The sequence below is a fragment of the Archocentrus centrarchus genome, chromosome 13, assembly GCF_007364275.1.
Source record: "Archocentrus centrarchus isolate MPI-CPG fArcCen1 chromosome 13, fArcCen1, whole genome shotgun sequence".
Taxonomy (NCBI): Eukaryota; Metazoa; Chordata; class Actinopteri; order Cichliformes; family Cichlidae; genus Archocentrus; species Archocentrus centrarchus.
Genome location: NC_044358.1, coordinates 13,920,400 through 13,940,684, shown reverse-complemented (window position 1 = coordinate 13,940,684; position 20,285 = coordinate 13,920,400). Strand labels below are relative to the sequence as shown.

The window sequence follows — 20,285 nt, the reverse complement described above, 5'->3', positions numbered from 1 at the left end:
GGGCTGGATCAGGTGACCCTGAACCCTCCCTTAGTTATGCTGCTATAGGTCTAGGCTGCTGGGGGGTTCCCATGATGCACTGTTTCTTCTCATTCACCTTATTTACTTTGTTTATACTCCACTCTGTATTTAATCATTAGTTATTATTAATCTCTGCCCCCCCCCCCCCCCCCACAGCAGATGACCCCCCCTCCCTGAGCCTGGTTCTGCTGGAGGTTTCTTCCTGTTAAAGGGAGTTTTTCCTTCCCACTGTCACCAAGTGCTGCTCATAGGGGGTCGTTTGGACTGTTGGCTTTTCTCTGTATTATTGTAGGGTCTTTACCCACAATACAAAGCGCCTTGAGGCAACTGTTTGTTGTGATTTGGCGCTATATAAATAAATTAAATTGAATTGAATGAATCTGAAGTTCAGAATGAATGTGTGATGCAGGAAATGTGTAAATGTAGTTCTGCTTGATTCTAACCTGCTGCTGAGTCTCTGCTGGAAACACAGACACACAGCCCAGGCTCAGCCCACGGCACAGTGACCTGTCACAGCAGCTTCAGGGGCCGCAAGAGGAAGAAAACACATGAAACTAAAGGTCTCAGCTTTATCTGTTATTACGCTGCTCATTCAGTGCAGTTCTACCATAAAGGTACACAAGAGTATTAGAAATAACCCAAGACAAAAACAACATGAGTTTATGCTACTTTATAATTCCATCTGTATCTGCCAGCACTGATGCTGTGACTGTCACAACATCAGTGCTGGCAGAGAAGACACGGACACAGAAAACAAAGTGATGGAGGAGGTTTATCCAGGTTTCTACGGAGTCTCCGCCTCTATGACTGTCGCTGTTTCTCTCTCTGAGACCGACCTGCTCGCACACTCGACCCGGCTGCTGGCACATGGCGCCGTTCACAAGGACATCGACAGCAAGCATGAGCTGCTGGTCTGCAGGTTGTTAGCTGCTAACAGCTACCAGCTTTTCCAGAGACGCTGACAAACTCAGCTTGGGAGTCGTACAAACTGTTGTAGGAATTCTAAAGTTCATGCACTTCCTGGAAAGCAGGCTGTCACTCTGGCTCCTCAGTTAGAGTCAGACGTTCAGGCAGTACGCCGCTGCAGCATCTGAGTCCTGCAGAGCTTCAGGCAGGACGCCGCCCGACGTCCTCGCCATCCTCACTGTGGTCGTGCTGAACAGGCTCCTCTCATAGTCCATCAGCTGCCTCCAGAAACCAGCGTTGGGTCGAATGAACGGTCGACGGTCCAGAACAAGTTCATGAGCCCGACGGAGGCTGAGACCCTCAGACCTGCAGCACAGAGACCAGAACTACATCAGAGACCAGAACCTTACTGTCAAACTGAGACTAAGGGAGGTGGTGCGTGCAAGGCAGGTGTGGTAACCTCATGAGGTAGGCCATGATCAATGCGGGCGACCGGCTTCTACCGGCAGTGCAGTGGACCAGAGTTGCCCCTGTTTGGTTCTGGTTTATCCGTTCAGCCACAGGGTCAAAGTACTCTCTCAGGGGGGCATGAGGTTGGTCCTGGATGGGGACGTGGAAGACCTGCAGGCGGTCCAGCTGTGGGTAGGAAACATGCTCGAGTCCGCTGGCGTTAACGATGAGAGTGACATTTCTGCTGGTCAACACACTGACGTTCAGAGCCGAGTCCAGATCAGTGAGGAAGAGCCCGGCAGAGACCTGAGAGACCCGCATGACCAGCTGCAGGAGGACAGGTTAATGACAGCGGTCCAACACGGCTCAGAGATTTAACAGGTACGAATAAACAGAAACAATGAGAAACAAAGAACCCGTTTGTTATCCTCCTTCAGTTCCTATCAGGCTGTTCAGCTCAACCGGCGAGCCATACAGGTGAGCCATACAGGTGAGAGAATCAGTGGCTTTACTTCATATTTTTAAATTTTTAACAGCCACATGTAGCTGGAAAAACTTTGCTCATTGTGTTTCAGTGTGTGTGCGCACTCAACACTTTGTGTAGGGCAGTGATTGTGTCTGTGTGTATCACCACAGCGCTGTGATGCAGTTTGGGTTTAGAGTTCGAGAGAGTGAGACACGGTTCGATCACAACGTGGCAGGAACTGTGAAAAAAACATTACTGTCAGAAGTGGGATTCGAACCCACGCCTCCAGGGGAGACTGCGACCTGAACGCAGCGCCTTAGACCGCTCGGCCATCCTGACAGGGTGTGGAGTAACCCGGCTTCCTCCGTCATATCGTCACGCTCCCAAAACACTGACCGGAGTTTTTGATTTTTCTGACAGGACAAAAAGATTGAAAACGATGATTTAGGCAAAAATAAAACTTTCGTTAAAAATGACCGTTATTTTAAGAAGGTGACGACACGCCGGTATTTCCCGCATTACAGCAGATTTATTCACTCCGCTCTCCCCCCTGAGCCTGGGTCATCGATAAGATCAATAATCGATCGGAACAACTGGGAGCCGGCTGAGCTGGAGCATGCCGGGACATGTTCGGGGCAGGCGTGGGGAAACTGTGTGTATCATGGGATCATGAGTCAGCCTCGCTCTAAATAGACTCGGTTTCGCTTCTGCTCTCAGACAGCCTGACTGCAGAGGCAGGTAAGAGCCGCTCCGACACCCCACACTCACCTGGCAGGTAGGTAAGGAGCCGGTCCTCGCCTTTGTGGCTAATCGGTGTAGAGCAGACAGGCCGAGGTCTGGAAACTGAAACCCGGGCTGAACTCGCAGCTGCCCGGACACGCCCGAACGGGTTAGACCAGACTCCGTTCAAAATGCTTCCACTTTAGCGCGCCTCTGCCTCAGCCTTATTTCCGCTGACAGGAGGCCGTTGCTGAGAGCTCGGCCCTCGCATCGATTATAAGTAGTTTCAGCAGATTTGGCCGCCGGCTCTGGGTTCGTGAGATTAATGCCGGAAACAAGAGCAGCACCTGACCGACAGGTTCCGGTCTGCACGCAGCTGCTCCGCTGCTCCACGAACATGAAGCGCGTGTTTGCAATAAAATCTGAATTGAGTCTGGTGGCAGGAGTGTGTGTGTGTGTGTGTGTGTGTGTGTGTGTGTGATCACGTGGTTAGGGTTTCGCCTGTTGGACCCGGATTTAAAAAGCAGGACATCAACTTCAAAACAACCGGCCGACACTTCAAAATAAAAGCCTCGCTAATGCCATACCATTAAAACATGGATCCAAAGATCTGAAGTGACGCGTTGGATATTGTCATTCTGTATTTACTCTATTATAGTCCCATTTCATTTGATTTAGAATCACTTTAAATAATTTGCTCCTGATTTTATAATGTCTGGTGATGTTTATTGAAATTATTTTTGCTTCCTGGATTCAGAATCTTTGGATTTTTATTCCTTTTCAACAGTTTCTCTTCTGGTCCCCTTTTGGATGAAGATCCAGTTATAATGCAGAACCACAACACTGAGCAGACCTCCACAGAGACCACCAGGGCCCAGAAACTGGTTCTTCCCCAGGTCAGATACCATCCCTCCATCCAGACTCCAGTAGGCAGCCCTGGACCCAAAACCACCAAAAAAAACAGAGCTGGTGGTGCAAACATCCCTCATCCTGGGACTGACTCCCAGGCAGAGAACAACCAAAGTGCTGCAGCTGTGAAAGCTCCTCCTGGAGGTGGACACAAACAGGGACGGAAACCTGTAAAGGAAACAGCAGCTACTGATGCAGGTCCCGCCCCAAAGCCTCCCACACTGGAGCAGGTGCCCCTAGATGTCGGCGTCTGCCTGGACCGGTGTGTGGTGGAAGAGGTAGAGGTCCTGACCCGTGGACAGAGAAACAACCCGGACTGGTTTGCCTGGCGAAAGAACCGGATCACGGCCTCTGTAGCACACAGCATTGCTCACTCCCGCTTCGTTAACGGCAAGAGCAAAACCCCACCCTCCTCCTACCTGGCTGCTGTCACAGGTAAGTCACGCCCTCTTCCACCTGGCTCCTCATGTATTTTTAAGAAGCTTCATCAGGATTACCTCTGCAGATTTGGGGTGTAATAGCTTTTATTTAATCATGCAGGATCCAGAGCGCTCCTGATTAAATCTATTTTTCTCACATATTTTATAAACTGCTCAGCTGAATGATGAGATGACTGATCAGCTGCGGGAACAGGGAGTCTAATAAATGAATCAACTCCTCTCAACAGGTGAGGGGCCCAGAGTTCAGACCAGAGCCATGAGCTGGGGGGTCCACAAGGAGGCCGAGGTGGTCCGCAGGTACCAGGTGTGTTTCAGCATCTCCTCAAACTAAAACTGATGACCTGAAGACTTTTAAAGTCGGTCTGTGCAGGACAAACAGGGTTAGGATGTAAGAGTCAGAATTATGGGAAAATGGTGCTGAAGTTAAATTTAACAAGTCAAAAAAAGGCTCAAACCAAAGAATAAAAACAAAGTCTGATTTCTGAGATTATGATGATGTCAGTGGTGAACTGAGAAAATGATAAATATATTTAGAAATCTGAATTTTGAGGGCAAAGTCAAACTGGAGGCAAAAATCTGAGATTTTAGATAATTAATTTGTTCCCTGCTGACATCCTCCCAGCATCAGAGGAGGAGGAGGCGGTCCTTCATCATCGTATGCTGCAGAAAAACTCACAATTTGATCAGAAGTTTTTTGGGTTTTTTTGTTTTTGCTTTTTTAAAACCTTTACTGAGCTCATGATGATGTCACCCTCCAGAAGCTGAAGACCTTGGCGTTGGGCCGGCAGGTGTCCGTTCAGGACTGCGGCCTGTTCATCGACCCCCAGCGGCCCTGGTTGGCTGCCAGTCCCGATGGCATCGTGACGGACAGACGGACCGGCCGCTGGCTGCTCTGCCTGGAGGTGAAGTGTCCCTACAAGCACAGACACAGACTGGTGGAGGACGCCTGTAGGGAAGACCCCGCCTTCTGTCTGCAAATACATGAGGAGGATGGACAGGAGCCTGGTGGGGTAAGAAATATATATTTGAGTTTCCTCCTTACAGACTAGACCGAGCTGTCTGACGGCCCCTCCTTATCCTCCTGTTCTAGGCTCCGGTCTACCGTCTGAAGACGTCTCACAGTTACTACACACAGATCCAGTGTCAGCTGGCAGTGACAGGCCTGCAGCAGGCCGACCTCGTCGTCTTTACCCTGAAGGAGACGGCCGTGGTCCGAGTGACCTTTGACCCCGAGCTGTGGGAGCAGACGGTGTCCAAATTGGAGGTGTTTTACAGGGATGCTGTCCTGCCTCACGTCAGGCAGAAGGTGCAGCAGCATGCAGCAGCAGCTGGGACGCCTGAGCTGTAGAGATGAACGCAAACCTCCTAAAGTCTGTCCTGAAGGAACCGGCTCTAAACAAAGGGCCAGATGTGGGAAACTTCCTGGAAGTTCTGGTGGGAAGAGCTTTGCTCCGCATTTAGGGTTAGGGTAAAGTGTGTGCACGCTGACATGCAGCAGAACTCGATGCTCTGATGAAAATTTGTTTTATTTTATTATGCTCAAAATGAAGCCACACACTACTGTATCAAGTTCCTGAGGAGACTGTTGATGTGATTTGGTGCTGTATAAAAAAATGAATTGAACTGAGACATCAGAAACATCTGTCCATGTGTGAGCCGCACTGAAACCTTTGTTAGAGGAAACATGTTTAAAAAGGATCAACGTGAAGACATCGCTGACCAGGCTCTGAGTCTCCTGCAGTTTGTATTTATTAAAGAATAAAACAGCAGGACAGTGTAACTCTCATTGTCAGTGACGCAACCTGATGCAAAACCAACAAACATCCCATTATGCACATTTCTGGGCCCAATAAACATGATTTCTGTTTGTTCTCGCTTGCAAACATCTCAAAATGATCACTGTGTGCAGGTCCCGCTCAAATCTGTGAACCTCCATGCTCCATGAACATCAGCTACAAACCTGTGCAGGTCATTTTAAAATATTAAACATGCACAAAAATACAAAGGTTTCCCTTTTATTCTGACTAAAGTCCAATAACACGTCGTCAGGATCTTCTGATCTGTTACAAACTTTATTGGCATCTGGACTCAGTTTCAACGTGACAAGCAGGCTTTTATTCTGAAAGGAGCACTGTACAGATGCTGCATAGCAGAAGGCTTCAGTGGAGACACACACACACACACACACACACACACACACACACTGGACTGTCCCTTTAACAGACGGTCTCGGCTTCAGTTCAGGTCACCTCAGCTGCTTCCTGCACTTCCCAGAATGCCTCTGGACAACCTCCAGCGGCTCACGGCCGCAGCATGAAAATAGGGAACAACCAACCAATCACTTCATCCCTCTGGAGGCATGTCATAAGTCCCACCCCTCACTAGCAATGTGCAGTTTGAACACACACGCCACCCATCCCTGTGTGTTTGTGTGTGTGAATGACGTATTGCGGGACTGGAGGCGTGGCCCGTAGCTCCTACCACACTCCCTACTGTCCAATCTGCAGCTCCTGCAGCTCCTTCAGCAGCTGCTGCTCCTTCTGGATCTTCTCCAGCTGCAGAGAAAAGACCTCAGGTTCAACTTTGAGTCAACGCCTCTGTCCTGCCCCCAGCATCAACACATCTGCCAGCTGTCACTACACAGCAAGTAGCTTCATCACGTCTGAGCGAGCAGCACCAGGGGGCGCCACCGCTTCTCGGTGCTGTTCTCTAATTAATGAATGTATCTGACAAATAGATTTTAGATGAGCTCGACACGTCACTGTGGAACCGTAAACAAAAAAGAATTTCACCTGGTTCTTCTGGAGCACTTTTCCCAGCGTCTGTTGCTCCTTCAGCTCCTCGATGGCCTTCAGTTTCTGAAACACACAAACATCACAGAGTCTGACCAATCAGAGCACTCAGACCGTGGTCCACCTGGGGAGATGGTGGACCTGACTGATGTTTGCAGAAATCATCCAGGATCTCGCCCAGCTCTTTACCTTCTTTAAGTTCTTTATCTTCTTGTCCGTCTCCGGGTCGCCGCTGCTCGCCTCTGATTGGCTGTTGCTGACAGGGGCAGGGTCAGAGGGAGGTTCAGGTTCTGGTTTCGCCTCCTGCAGAAATAATCAGATCAGTGCTCCCCACATTAATACACAAGACTCAGAGTTCCTCTCTACATCACCATTATAAATATTTATGATCACGCAGAGCATCTAATCTCTCTCATCACCTCACGAGGAGTCGCTCGAGTATTTATTTTGGTACGTTTGGAATGAAGCTAAAAAGAGGCGAATAGGTGAAACACCAACAGCAGCTAAGACCGAGATCACGGAGCTCACCCGCCTAAAAACACGGCAGAAAGCCGGAAAAACGGGAGCGCCGGAGACAGATGAGGGCAGACGAGCAGCTAATCCGATGACCGACTCATGGCTCCATGACAATAACATTAAAATCCTCCATGAGCCCCACAGCCATCAGCAGCAGCAGACCACATGATCAAATGTTAGACTGAGCCTCTCAGCTTCTTCATCACCTCCGCCTGCCCGTCCATCTTCATCCTCCTCACAGCCGGCAGTTCTCCAGATGTTTCTCCTTACTGGGACGGTTCTCACTCCAGTAACAACACATAAATTTAATAACGTGTCATCAGAGGGTGAATATCGGATATTCTCATGAACTGCTGGATGTAAACAAATGTTTCACAACGAAAGCCTAACAGAGTGATTTTAATTAGAAGTGTTTTTATAGCCAGCGTGATGCAGTAAGTGTAACAGAGCAGCTCGTTCTGTTCAGCAGCTGAGATCAATAAAGTTTGTTCGCTCTGAGCCATCGTGTGAGTGATGGCGTAAAATAGGAGGAGTTTTCCTCGTTAGCGTGTAAAACAGCAGCTTTTACGTGGGATGCTAATTATTTGATGCATCATCGACGCCGCGAACCAATGAGCACTTTAAAAAAAAAGCTCAAACCTTTCAGGTCGACTTTATTGTCTCTCAGTGATGATGTCAGTCCAGGCTGCAGAGGAGGCGTGTCCTCTGCCGGCGCCACACCTGTGGTCCCGCCTAAAAGTGTTTTATTCTGGAGAATCGAGTTACTGGGGTCCTCACCTGTTTCGCTGCTTTCTTTGCTTCTCGTTTCCTCTGATTCTTCAGAGCAGCTTTAGAGAGACTTCTCTCTCCCGAAGCTCCGGGTCGAAGGTCCTGAGGAGGCTCGTCCTCGTGCTGACGGGGAAGGCAGAAGACAGGGAAGGAGTTCAGTTTCGTTCATCAGGAACGCAACAGGATCAAATCAACGCAAACCGGTTGGTTATCATCTCACCAGTTTGGAGCTGGGCACGGCCGGCAGATGTCTCAGGGCAGGCGGCCGGTACGCCTGCGTGGGCGGGGCCTGGGTGGACCCCAGCTGGCTGGGCGCCGCCTGGAACTTGACCGGCCCGTTCTGGGAAGCTGCCATCAGGGAACGACTGCCAGAGCACCTCCCACAGCTCCGAGCGGGCCGCCACGTCCCATTTATGCAACACGGAGCCGGTGTAGTGCCAGATCTTAAAACCGTTGCTGACCCGCAGCCGAGGAGAGCAGGTCGCCGTGGCGATGTGCTCGCCATCAGGACACCAGGAGAAATGAGTGGCGTCTGGAGCCTGAGGTTTGGACACCTGAGACAAGACAGGTGAGCCAAACAACAGGATCACAGATATACAGACAACACAATCATTACACACATGTATATCTGCAACGTTTATCGACAACTATCAGAACAGAAGAGTTTTTAAGTGTTGTTATACCACCAAATTTAGACTGGAGTCTCTTTGTGCCCATCAGAACAACATAACAATAAACAGACAACAACAATAATAAACAGAGGTCGGTGGAGGTCCTGCAGTAGTTCAGCAGGAGTCTGCGTTAGGCTTTTTTCACCAGGCTTGGTGAAGGTCCCTGTCAGCTGGCTGCTCGCGGCGAGTCCAACTTTAGTTTCTCCTCACGCTCGACAGCTTCTCCGTGGGAGGTGGGCTGTACGTCCTCCTGAAGGACCAGGCTGCTCGTCACACCAGTCAACCACCTGAAGCCTGTTGGCTGTTTCGATGGCTGGATGGGCCTTCAACTGGATATTTCCTTTCATTTTTATTCCCCCTGGCTCCATCCATCCATTTTCCCATTTACTTTAAAAATCTATCACCTAAAAAAAGGTTTTTGTCATTTGTAATCATGATATTTCTGGAACTATTTCCAGGAAAATCTGTTAAGAAGAAAGCAAACTTACAGTTTGGCGTTCCCCAGCGCTCCATTACAGGACCTCGATCATTTCTTATATGTAAACATTATCTTCTCTTTGTAATAAAGCTGACGGAAACATTTCAGATAAGTTTTTATGCTGAGACTCTGAGTACTGAGGATTTTCAGCAGATAAAGAAATAAATGTCATCAACACACGGTGCTGTGATGCTCACAGGAAGTTACTGAGTGTTAAACTGAGGACATTCAGTACTCTGTGATGTTTGCAGATGACACCGTGCTGATTCCTAAAGGCCGACTTATCTGCTGCGTTTTAACTACATCCTACCTGTTTGTACTTCTTCACGTCCCAGACCTCCATCTGACCTCGCAGGTTCCCGAAGCCAGCCAGGACCAGGATGTGGCCCTGAGGGCTGACAGACAGAGAGGCAGACCATCATCCAGCAGTTTAAGGTTCTGAGGTAAGAACAACACTCTCAGCCTGATTTCTTCTCAGGTCCTCTAACTGAGGAACCTCCAGATGTTCAGAATTTTTTCTTTTATTGGACTGAAACCTCATTAAGCTGAAGAGGAAAATCTCATTTTATTTACCAGAAGAGGAAAAAACACTTTCAAGTTTTTATTCAAGTACAAACTAAACACAAATCTGCTTCGTAAAAACAGCAACAACAAATCTGACAGGAAATTGTGGCGAGCAGCAGAGGTCAGTTACTGGAAGCAAAGACTCGGTCAGTGCAGCCAGCTGAGGCTTCTGTACAGTAACTTTACAGTTTACCAAGTTCCTTCAGCAGAGAGCTACAGTGACAACATCAGGACCAAATCAGCTTATTTTCAAGTCAGCTGGTAAACAAAAAAAAAAAACTCCCAGGCTGGCTGATAACTGGACGATTCCTACTCAATACGACCAGAACTGACCGTAACTGCCTGTTACTATGTCGGCTTGGGTAAGGATGGGGTCTTCCTCGCTCCCATCACGTCCAGGCTGAAGGACCTTAACACTTTGTCTGACCAGGTGCAGATGCACCCTCTCACAAGAAACGTAACATCCAATCCTATCAATGATCCCGGCTCAGGAGCTTTCAGTGAGACCCATTTCCTGCCTGTGTACTTGCATCATTAACAGATCTCCGGCAGTAACACGCCATCAAGCATTCTCACCTGTAGTAGGCAGCATTTCGGGGGTCCAGTCCCAAAGTCGAACACAGGATCACATTTGAGGTTGAAGATGTGGCTTTGGCCGGCATGAAGCCGTACACCACGCAGAACTCCGTGGAGTTTGGACTCCACGCCACGTCGTAGATCGGACCGTTCTTCGCTGTTTCAAAACGAATAAAGAAAAGCTGTGAGGTGTTACAGAAACATCAGGCTCTGTTTTCTGCTGCTACACCCATAATTTATTCCTCAAGTACTAAATGATTCCTGAGCTGCTGACACCTGCAATAAGAATTATCGTTCCTAACTCGTTAGTGGATCAAACTCAAGGTAAACTGGGAAATAAAAGGAGTATTACGGAGCTGAACCACAGCCGTCTCTCCGTTAACGGCGAGGTAATGCAGCGTCTGCTCTCCGTAATATGAACGCTCCGGTTTATCCACTTCAGTACTCGCTGTCACCAGCACCGCTGAGGGCTGCAGGACAGAGACGGGTTACAGTCAGCCGTGGCTCTGCATTGTTTATAAGGCTTCTGGACTCCTCCTCCTCCCACCTCCTACCTTTCTTGTTCCACTGCATGGTCACTTTGTCGGCCTTGAAGAAGCTCTTGTTGGCGAGCGCAGCAGTCGGCCCTCCCAGCACCGGGTACTGATACAGGCGGACGAATGACGGAGCTCCTTTGCTGCCCGGGACGTAGACGGAGACCTAATGGGACAGACCAGGTGGGTGGGACCGGGTTCAGGTAGACTACCAGTGCTGTGCTGCTGGAGGGTCTGCTCACCTTGCTGGGCTGACCTCCAGGCGACAACGCAAAGTCTGACACTTTCTGCATGTGGAGCTTGTTGGCGATGGAGTCTGGAGAGAAAGACATGCTGCAGACATCAGCTGCTGGTTTCACAGCAACAGAGAGAACCCCGCACGAGTCGGGAAGCTCCTCCAACATTCATCATCAGAAAAACGGGAAAAAGCACGTCACTGTTTTACACCTGCACACTTAAACCTGCTTCCTTACTGAAGTCGTTGTTCTCGTAGAACTGCAGCTCGTTGTTGACGCTCCTCACACAGATCTTCTCGTCTTCAGACCAGCTGGGACACCTGCACACAATCAGAGATATTAACACTGACAATCAATAATCGATCGATCGACGGACCAGTGGGAGGTGCATCGGGACTGACCATAAGTCGACCTTCTTCTGATACAGAGCTTTGATGAGTCGGCCGCTCTGCAGCTCCCACAGCTGGAGGTTGGCTTCCCCCTGAGGACTGTCCTGAGTCTCTGCAGCCGGCACAGAGTCAACTTCATTTAAACAGTTCACAACATACCTGAGACACCAGGTGTACCAAAAAAGGTACAAACACCACATTTACTCAGACGGCCGTCACCTATTCTACAAAACTCATTTTCTTTGTTTGGGTGAAATTTAAACGTTCACCTTCATCCTGCAGGAGAACATGAAGTGGAGTCTGAGAGGCTCCAAGCAGAAGGCTGCACACCTGCCTGCACACCTGCCGACATGACATTACAAACCGCCACCCTCCAAAGAGCTACAGCAGGACCGAGTTCAGCAAACTAAAGGATATTTATGCAGTCGAACCGGTGTCTCTGCAGGTCAGTGAGAGCTGCAAACACAGCCTCACCTGAGAGACGTTCATGTCACATGTCATCAAACTGTGCCCGTGAGAAGGGAATGCTACCTGTGCGGTTATAAAAACATACCTGCCCTACAGCAGTGCTGCCCTGTGATCTAATTTCATCGGCACTCTAATCTGGAACCTCAAAAATAAAACAAACTCCTCGTCTCTTACTGCTGTACGGTTGCCAGGTAACCAGGATGTTGTTGAGCGGGGAAAACTCCAGCAGGGCCGTCTTCGGGAGGTCAAAGGTCGACACCATGGCACCGTCTGATGGTTTCACTACGGAAACACTGATGTACAGACAGACAAAGGGTCAGAGGGTCAAACAGGGTTCTGGAGGTCTGTTACTCGCAGTGACAGAGAGGCGGTCCCACCTTTGTCCATTACACCAACCAAAGAGCGACCCGTCTCTGCTGAAGGTCACACACCTGCTGAGCCGGCGGTCCCTGCCACACACACACACACACACACACACACACAGTTTAGTTGTTTGCTTAGAGAGTGTGTGTGTTGGTGACTGTGTGCATTGGGGGGGGGGTACCTCTGAAAGGCTGCATGCTCCTCACAGTGGGGGGGGGCCACGGAGCAGAGCCGTGCCATCTGATCCTCGCACTGAAACACAAACACAACATAAAACTCATTTTTAGTATTTCATTTATGTATAATTGCAAATATTTCTGCCTAGTAGGGACGTTCCTGCCAACTAATTTATTAGTCGACTAACCGACTAGTCTATTATCAAATTAATCTTTATGACTGTTTAATGGACAATGTCATCTGAAACCATTAATCGTGTTCTTCAATAATGAATCGCACTTTAAATGCTGCTGAACTGTGCAGCACCGTGCATTATGAACACTGCACGTTACACTCCAAACAACAAAGAAATGAAAATTTTAATCAATTTATGTTAATATGAAAACATGTTACTGCAAATGATGTTCGCGCATCACTGAATATGAGAAAGTCCAAAAAATGAATAAATTGAGTCTTAAAAGTGTGGTGTATTGTGCCGCACATTATGAACGATGCTTGTTGCTCTATACTTGTGACACGCATCAATACAATACAAACATCAACATTTACAGGTCTCTCTTGCCAATGAGACACTGAGTCTCAATGGGATTACCTGTATAAATAAAGGATAAATTAAAAAACAATACATCCATCCTAAAAGCTCCCTGAAAGCCTTCAGCTGATCCAAAATGCTGCAGCTAGAGTACCGACAGGGACTAGAAAGAGAGAGCAGATTTCTCCCATATTGGCTTCTCTTCATCGGATACTTAAGAGTAGAATGGGAGGCAGAGCCTTCAGCTTTCAGGCCCCTCTTCTGTGGAACCAGCTCCCAGCTTGGATTCGGGAGACAGACACCCTCTCTATTTTAAGATTAGGCTTAAAACTTTCCTTTATGATCAAGCTTATAGTTAGGGCTGGATCAGGTGACCCTGAACCCTCCCTTAGCTATGCTGCAATAGTCTAGGCTGCTGGGGGGTCCCATGATGCACTGAGTGTTTTCTTTTCCATTCACCATCACTTTGTTTATTCCTCACTCTACATTTAATCATTAGTTATTATTAATCTCTGTCTCTCCCCCCTCAGCAGATGACCCCCCCCTCCCTGAGCCTGGTTCTGATGGAGGTTTCTTCCTGTTAAAGGGAGTTTTTCCTTCCCACTGTCGCCAAGTGCTGCTCATAGGGGGTCGTTTTGATTATTGGGTTCTCTCTGTATTATTGTAGGGTGACTGTGTGCATGGGGGGGGGGGGGGGGGGGGGGGGGGGGGGGGGGGGGGGGGGGGGGGGGGGGGGGGTGTGTGTGTAGTTGGGGGTTGTGGTCTGTTTGTCTTTTGATCTGGCGCCGTTCTACGTTATCCAGATGCCAAAAAGTTGCTGAAATCGCCTTTTGTTGAAGTTTCACAAATCAGATAAAGGTTTCACAAATCACACACTTGGTTTTAAATACTCTGCTATTAGTGCAGAATAATCTAATCCAGGTTTGAAGTGTGTAGGTGTTGTAGATTTTTAACTAGAGCAGATTAAAGATGCTGAAGGTAGCGAAAAATTAAGTGGAATGGCCCTTTAGCCATTTCCCGAATCGGAAGCTGCAATCGGAAACCAACTTCAGCTTCGTTTTCAGGTGTCAGACTGTATCAGAAAGAGCACCATTTTTAAAAAACCCTTTAATTTAAAGTAATCGCGACTTCAGCCAAACAGGGGCACACGAGCTTGCAGCTAGAAGCTCACGGTGCCGCCTCAGCCTTACCACCGGCTCTTTCCGCCAGTACCGCCGCTGGTTTAAAGCTCTCTGACTGAGACAAAAACGGTGTCTTCAGTTCATTAACGGAAACACGCGGTGTGCATCAACTCCAATCAGAATCAGCTTGCAAACACACTGACGTAAACACCTGAACGAACCTGTGGTTTTTCGCGCGGTTTGACGGGCTGTTCGCGCTCCCTGACAACGCGGAGGGATACCGGTCGCGGCTACTCTGTGATTCGTGTTGTTGCTCACATTTAAAGAACAGAGAGAAAGAACAAAATAACCCGAAAAATTACGCTTTCACGCAACCTGCCAGCAGTGTGACGGGGGGCGCCATATTCACATGTGCCGGAAGAAGAAAGTAGCTCCCCGGAAATGCGTCGAAACACTGAGAGGCGGGTCTTTCAGCGCCACGTCAGCACACAGTCAGTGACACGTCGTTCGAACCTGAAAGGAGACGCTTAATTTTTCATTAATTAAATTTATTTAATGAATCTCTGATAAACGCGAACATATATGATTGGATCATTTCAACAGTAAACAGGAAATAACTTTTTTTTAATAAATTACAAATTTGAGGTCAAAGCTGCGTCAGACAGTGACTGACAGGGATCCCACTTCCGTTTTCAAAATAAGGGGCTCGGCTTCCCTTTCAGTTAGCTGGTTTTATTTATACACTTTATAAAAAAGTTCTCAGAAACTTAACAATAACTGAGGAAGAATGGACAACAATATGGAAATATCAGTGGACATAGAATAAATCACTACAATGGCAAGAATTTGGATGGAAAAACCTCATAAGATTCTTTATTACACACCCGCACAGAAATGCCATTATGATAGAAATCCTCCAACGTGTTGGAGGAAATGTGGAAACCGAAACGCTAATCACTATCATATTTTTTGGAATTGTCCAATTATTAAGACTACTGGAAAGAAATAAACAATGCCCTACAGGATATATTCAGACGGCACATTCCTTTAGAGAGCAAGCTCATGTATTTTGCAACATACCTCAAGAAGTCTCAAAAAGGGAAAAATATCTAATGACCATCTTATTAAGTAAAAAGAGCATCACAAGAAAGTGGTTATCACAGGAAAAGCCAACGCTAGATGACTGATGGATATAACATTTAACATGTATAAATGGAAAAAATAACAGCTTCTCTCAACCATAAGACCGAGCAATTCAATTTCAGTTGGCAAAGCTGGATAGACTACGTAAAATCTAGAAGACCCGATTTCATTTTTAGAAATCAAGCTTGACATAGCCTCCTGACAACCTACTCTCCAACAATAAATAAACTCAAACAGTATTAAATAAGTTTGCTTATTAATTTGTGTATTCACTTATTTACATACTTTTTAAATTTTATTTATTATTTTTATTTTTATTATTTTATTTATTTATTTATTTATTTTTCTTTCTTTCATGAATTATTTTTCTTTCTTTCCTCATTCAGTAACATTGGGCTTCTTCCCTGGGAAATAGAGTTATAACAGTTCTATGTTAATATGTTGCACAGAAATTTCTATGTTACCTTTTTAAGTATTGAACTTGACACTTGACACTGTGAATATATGTCTGTAAAAACCTTTTTCCAGAAAACTAATAAAAAGTATAATTATAAAAAAAAAAGTTCTCAGAGATAAACCAGCGTGGCTCACATGTTTTTAGTTTATAAAACTTACAGTTTGCTGAGATACCAGCTCGCAAATTAAAAAGAGAGAAAAATCATTTTCACTAAAACTGAAACAATTTTATATAATTATCACAACTAACAAACTGCTGAAAATAAAAATAAAAGTGCAACTTAAAGAGAACGAACAGCCTTGTTCCTAGTGGAGTTTGATTGGCCTGCTCCATTCTGATTGGTTAGAAATCCTGATAAACACACAAACAAATGCTTTGAAAAATAAATAAATATAACAGGCTAATAAAACAGGGCATGCTTGTTTCCACCTGTCCAGGTGTGCTGCTGCAAATTAAAAACATTTAAAAAGCTCCTCCGCTGGTTAAACGTAATAAAAAACATATTAAAGTGTTATTTACTTTAGAAATCAGCAGTTATTAAACATGAACACCATGCTAATTGGTGGATTGAATTTTGAAAAGGTTTTGCAGGAAGTCATGCTGCGCAGGAAGTAACTTTGCGCGGAGTCCGCGGGGACCGGGAGCGGGGCCAGAGTCAGGGGGCGGGGCGTTGGGTTTTTGAGTACGTAGACAAACGACGGTCGGTCCCAGTGCGCGAGGCGGCGGAACTACCAGCGCGGATAGAAGACAAACAAACAAACAAACAACTGAACGAACGAACGAACAAAAACAAACAAACAACGACGACGACGACAATATGGTGGCCAAACAGAGGATCCGCATGGCGAACGAGAAGCACAGCAAGAACATCAACGCAGCGAGGAACGTGGCCAAGACGACGGTGAGTCCTTCGATAAAACTGCCGCCGTCATCAGCAGGGGCCTGGGGCGAGGACCGCGATCCGAGCCCGATGCAATCACGAGTCCGATCGGTAACGGATCAGAGCCTGATCAATGTCGCTCATCCGAATCGGATCAATAACGGATCAGAATCGATCAATAACGTGAAGGAACCGCCAGTGGATGGAGTCAGGCCAACGTTGTTAGTCCTTCACAGCCAGCCTGATGAAGTCAAAAAAATAGGTTTAAAAACAATGAAAACAAAAGGTTAAAGGTCAAACAGGGCTTTAGAAGTGTCTCTAAAGGCGAGTCTGAACTGGCCGGCAGGTATCGATCTGATTCAGGAGCCTGAGAATTCCTGAAAATCTGGCTGTCTGTGAAAGGCATCACCGGAGGAGGGGGGGGGGGTGGGTGGGGGGGGTAATGGGGTCCACCTGGACAGGGCCGCCACTCTGCTGCAGGATCAGCACACACACACTGTGAACGCCACACAGCTGGATTCAAACCAGGAACCTGCAGAGCACCAGAGAAATCAGCAGTTTGTTTACAGTGAGACTGTTTCAGCCTGATCAGCTGATCAATAATACTGTGTGTGTGTGGGTGTGTGTGTGTGTGTTTCAGAGGAACCTCACTGAGGACAAAGGTGTGGGGCCGTGGCTGCTCGCCCTCCTTCATCTTCGTGGTCTGTGGATCAGGTGAGGCTCGTTATTAAAAGCAGAGAATCGCTGTTTTTAACTTGGATGCTTTTAAATCATTATTTTACAAAAGCTTCAAATAAAGCTAAATAAGTAAAGTGGCTGACATCCAGTTTGTGGGCAGGCCTGTCCCATGTGATGTCATGCTGTGACCTGTGATGGAAGAGCAACTGGTGCTTCAGGTGTGGTGTCCAGTATGTCTAACCATGGTGATCTGAGCATGCTCATCAGAGGTCACAGTTCATTTTAATGGAAACTGTTTAATCAATAAATCCCAAACTACAGAAGTTAATAATGTTTGTAATCAATATAAAAGGTGCACATTTAAAATCAAATAATTATAAATTATACAATAATATTTTACAGGAAACTGATTAAATATATCAAAAATTATACAGATTATTAAAACATTATTAAACAAGGTAGCAATGTAAAATATAAATGAGATGATTTTTAAAAATTTATATTAATAGTATAGTATATAATATACTATAGGAATATTATTAATTATAAAGGCTCAAGTCCCAGCCCGTCTTCCCACTGGATAAAAGCCGCTGTGGCCAAAAATGGAAAATTAAAAAAAAAATGTAAGGAATAATATTCCAAGTCAAATTTGTTACAAATATTAAATATGAGTGGTCTGAATTAATAAGAAGAATTAACCAGGAATTAATAAGAATTAATAATGTAAAATATAAAAGATGATTTCAGTAATTTATATTAATAATAGAAGGTTTACAATAACTGATTAAACATTAAAACATATTTTAAACTTCTTCAAAGGAACAGGATTCACAAGTACGGAAAAATTTTCATATTTATTCAAACAGATTAATATTTGATAAACATGTTGGCGATGACGCTGCTGACTGATGTGTCTGCCTGCAGCCATCTTCCAGATCATCCAGAGCATCAGGATGGGCATGTAGAGTGATGTCACCAGCAGGGGGCGGGGCCACCGAGGACCGCCGAGCACCGACACCATCGGAGTGCCGGGTTACCGCCCCAAAATGGCCAAAACATTCCTGAACTCTGACCATGGTCACCTGAATGGACCAGATCCCGCCCCAGACCATCAGCCACCGCCCCCTTCAAATAAACCCCGCCCCCTGAAACCAGCCTGTTATCTATTGATTTAACCTGCCGCTGCCCGCTGTTCTTCTCACCGTGTTTGTTTCACTCTGTGCCTTTCTCTGTTTACCTGAGCTTTGGCCCCGCCCCCTTCTCAGTACACCTTATCAGTCTGGTGGGAACAGGGTGGGGGGGTCACAGCTGCAGACCAAAGTGATGACAGTGTCTGGAAATGAAGGTCTTTTGAATCAGAAGGTAGTGAGGAGCTCCCAGGTGAGTCTGCACCGTGTGCAGCTGCACCTGAACATTCCTGTTCACTCAATAAAGTTAATTTTGAATATGGAACTGCGTCTGTGTGTCATGTGTGAGTGCTTCCCCGTTCAGGAAGAAGGTTCAGCTGAGCTGAAGCGTTCAGTTACCGTGGTAACAGGCTCAGGCGCTCGCTCTGACTCCTCCCCTCCTGCTGCACCTGAACCAGCTGCGTGACCCTCCTGTCAGAGGAAAATCCTTCCGCACGACTTCCACAAACCTTGAAATGCCAGTGAGACGTTAGTTACACAGCAGCTTTAATAACGATCAGTTATTGATCTGCAAGGATGCAGCGCAGTGATTGGTTATCAGCTCAGAGTCAGAGCTCTGTGGGCAGTAACGCAGCCGATTGTAATCTGATTACATTTACTCTACATTAGTGTGTTTACATCACACTGATTTGTGTAACGTGCTGCGGGTGGAGCCACTGAGGCTGCTGCTGTCTCTGATGTCAGCTGTCATCAGTGGCCCGAGTGGCTCACAGCTGAATCATTAGATTCAAAATTAAAATTAGGATTCAGCTTCTAACCAAACTCAAGAATGACGACGACAGATTTGACATCAAACCATCGGGTCTGAATAGTTTGGCCCAGGCTCTGCGCCCACTAGGCAGCGCTGCAGATTTCCTTGCAGTTAAATAATAGTTTCATCACAGCAAAGTAAGAATTTATAATACCGTATTTAATTTAATTGATACTGTGAGCAGAGAGGACACGTGCTGCTGCAGTGTCTCTGTTTGTCCACTAGGTGGTGCTGTGTGAGCAGGAACACCATGTTTTATCAGCACGTAAACAAACATCTGATCGATCAATAATCTTCAGTCTGGACTTTTGAACATTTGTAACTTTATTTTGAAATGTGGATGTTTATGTGGAAATAATAAAAAACACTATAAAAGACAATAAACTGTGTTTATATGTGTGTGTCAGTGATGGCGTATTTATCCTTGAAAAAATAATATGATTAACTATTACTCCTTTAAAAAGTACGTAGCTATTTTACTGATTAGTTAATTTAGAACTAAGTTAGATTACAAGTAACTTTATTACTACATTCAACAGCTGCCGGTGTTGTGCCAGAAAGTGATCGTCTGTATTTAAACGACTGTAAATGACTTGTTGACCTATAATCTGTGAAACATATGCCAAACATATCTCTCATGAATGATATCAGGTCATTTTGAGTGAGAAACAGCGTTTCTATCACAAGGTAGAAGCTGCAATCAGTTTTTGGCAAAGTGACTTTTATATATTTGTTTTTATCAAGGTTAAAAAACTGTCATTGACCTAAAAAATGTCTTTTTGAACACAAATCTGGCTCAGAAGGCTGCAGAAATCCAACAAATATGACATCACAGTTCTATAAAGATATAGATCATTTTTAACTGCTGCCAAAATTGATGTGAAATTTAGTTTAGGTGAAGCATTAAGGTGAGCATGTGAAAGGAAAGTGATGGGACTTGTCCAGTCCCCATATTCTCCCAGTGGCAGGGCCTCTGAGGTGCTATAGTTAATTTTATACCCTGAAATCTGTTCAAACTCATTAATGATAGATGTTAAAATAGGTATAGAGCTCTCTGGGTTGGTAATAAACAGCAGAACATCATCGGCGTAAA

At 46.2% G+C, this 20,285-nt stretch overlaps 4 protein-coding genes and 1 non-coding gene across 6 annotated transcripts; 2 read left to right on the top strand and 3 right to left on the bottom strand.

Moving 5' to 3' along the window:
- Positions 1 to 576: 576 nt before the first annotated feature.
- On the bottom strand, positions 577 to 3,031 carry LOC115790091 (dual specificity protein phosphatase 14). The gene is made up of 3 exons (XM_030743762.1): positions 2,612 to 3,031; positions 1,388 to 1,704; positions 577 to 1,293 (listed from the first exon to the last, which is right to left on the bottom strand). The coding sequence occupies exons 2-3, from the start codon at positions 1,696 to 1,698 to the stop codon at positions 1,080 to 1,082; spliced, it is 525 nt and encodes a 174-aa protein (XP_030599622.1). The 5' UTR covers positions 1,699 to 1,704; positions 2,612 to 3,031; the 3' UTR covers positions 577 to 1,079.
- trnal-cag (transfer RNA leucine (anticodon CAG)) lies at positions 2,100 to 2,182 on the bottom strand. Its single transcript has one exon. It is a non-coding gene; the product is annotated as a tRNA-Leu (tRNA).
- Positions 2,181 to 5,913, top strand: LOC115790089 (uncharacterized). Of its 2 annotated transcripts, none has more exons than XM_030743760.1 (5): positions 2,181 to 2,581; positions 3,351 to 3,907; positions 4,140 to 4,216; positions 4,671 to 4,922; positions 5,003 to 5,913. In XM_030743760.1, exons 2-5 carry the CDS (start codon positions 3,391 to 3,393, stop codon positions 5,258 to 5,260), a joined length of 1,104 nt encoding a protein of 367 aa, XP_030599620.1. In that variant the 5' UTR covers positions 2,181 to 2,581; positions 3,351 to 3,390; the 3' UTR covers positions 5,261 to 5,913. The 2 variants fall into 2 exon arrangements, with proteins under 2 accessions (XP_030599620.1, XP_030599619.1); XM_030743759.1 differs by having other exon boundaries at positions 2,181 to 2,618.
- On the bottom strand, positions 5,421 to 14,499 carry eif2a (eukaryotic translation initiation factor 2A). The gene is given in 20 exon segments (XM_030743758.1): positions 5,421 to 6,467; positions 6,705 to 6,770; positions 6,894 to 7,007; positions 7,998 to 8,111; positions 8,209 to 8,319; positions 8,321 to 8,542; positions 9,448 to 9,532; positions 10,278 to 10,300; positions 10,302 to 10,345; positions 10,348 to 10,434; positions 10,630 to 10,746; positions 10,832 to 10,976; positions 11,053 to 11,126; positions 11,284 to 11,366; positions 11,448 to 11,547; positions 12,078 to 12,196; positions 12,281 to 12,352; positions 12,448 to 12,482; positions 12,484 to 12,518; positions 14,472 to 14,499. Coding segments are annotated over 20 exon segments (1,740 nt in total). The 3' UTR covers positions 5,421 to 6,401.
- A 1,861-nt stretch (positions 14,500 to 16,360) lies between these two features.
- LOC115790329 (stress-associated endoplasmic reticulum protein 1-like) lies at positions 16,361 to 18,706 on the top strand. Its single transcript, XM_030744155.1, is given in 4 exon segments — positions 16,361 to 16,597; positions 17,217 to 17,264; positions 17,266 to 17,290; positions 18,179 to 18,706. Coding segments are annotated over 4 exon segments (198 nt in total). The 5' UTR covers positions 16,361 to 16,513; the 3' UTR covers positions 18,220 to 18,706.
- The last annotated feature ends 1,579 nt before the right edge of the window (positions 18,707 to 20,285 follow it).

What these genes read in the sequence shown, in the direction of transcription:
- LOC115790091 (XM_030743762.1), bottom strand. Translation starts at nt 1,698, where the DNA reads ATGCGGGTCTCTCAGGTCTCTGCCGGGCTCTTCCTCACTGATCTGGAC. An exon ending in ATCATGGCCTACCTCATGAG is followed by an intron (nt 1,294 to 1,387) that starts GTTACCACACCT and finishes TCTGTGCTGCAG; the next exon opens with GTCTGAGGGTCTCAGCCTCC.
- LOC115790089 (XM_030743760.1), top strand. Translation starts at nt 3,391, where the DNA reads ATGCAGAACCACAACACTGAGCAGACCTCCACAGAGACCACCAGGGCC. An exon ending in AGGTGGTCCGCAGGTACCAG is followed by an intron (nt 4,217 to 4,670) that starts GTGTGTTTCAGC and finishes GTCACCCTCCAG; the next exon opens with AAGCTGAAGACCTTGGCGTT. An exon ending in ATGGACAGGAGCCTGGTGGG is followed by an intron (nt 4,923 to 5,002) that starts GTAAGAAATATA and finishes CTCCTGTTCTAG; the next exon opens with GCTCCGGTCTACCGTCTGAA.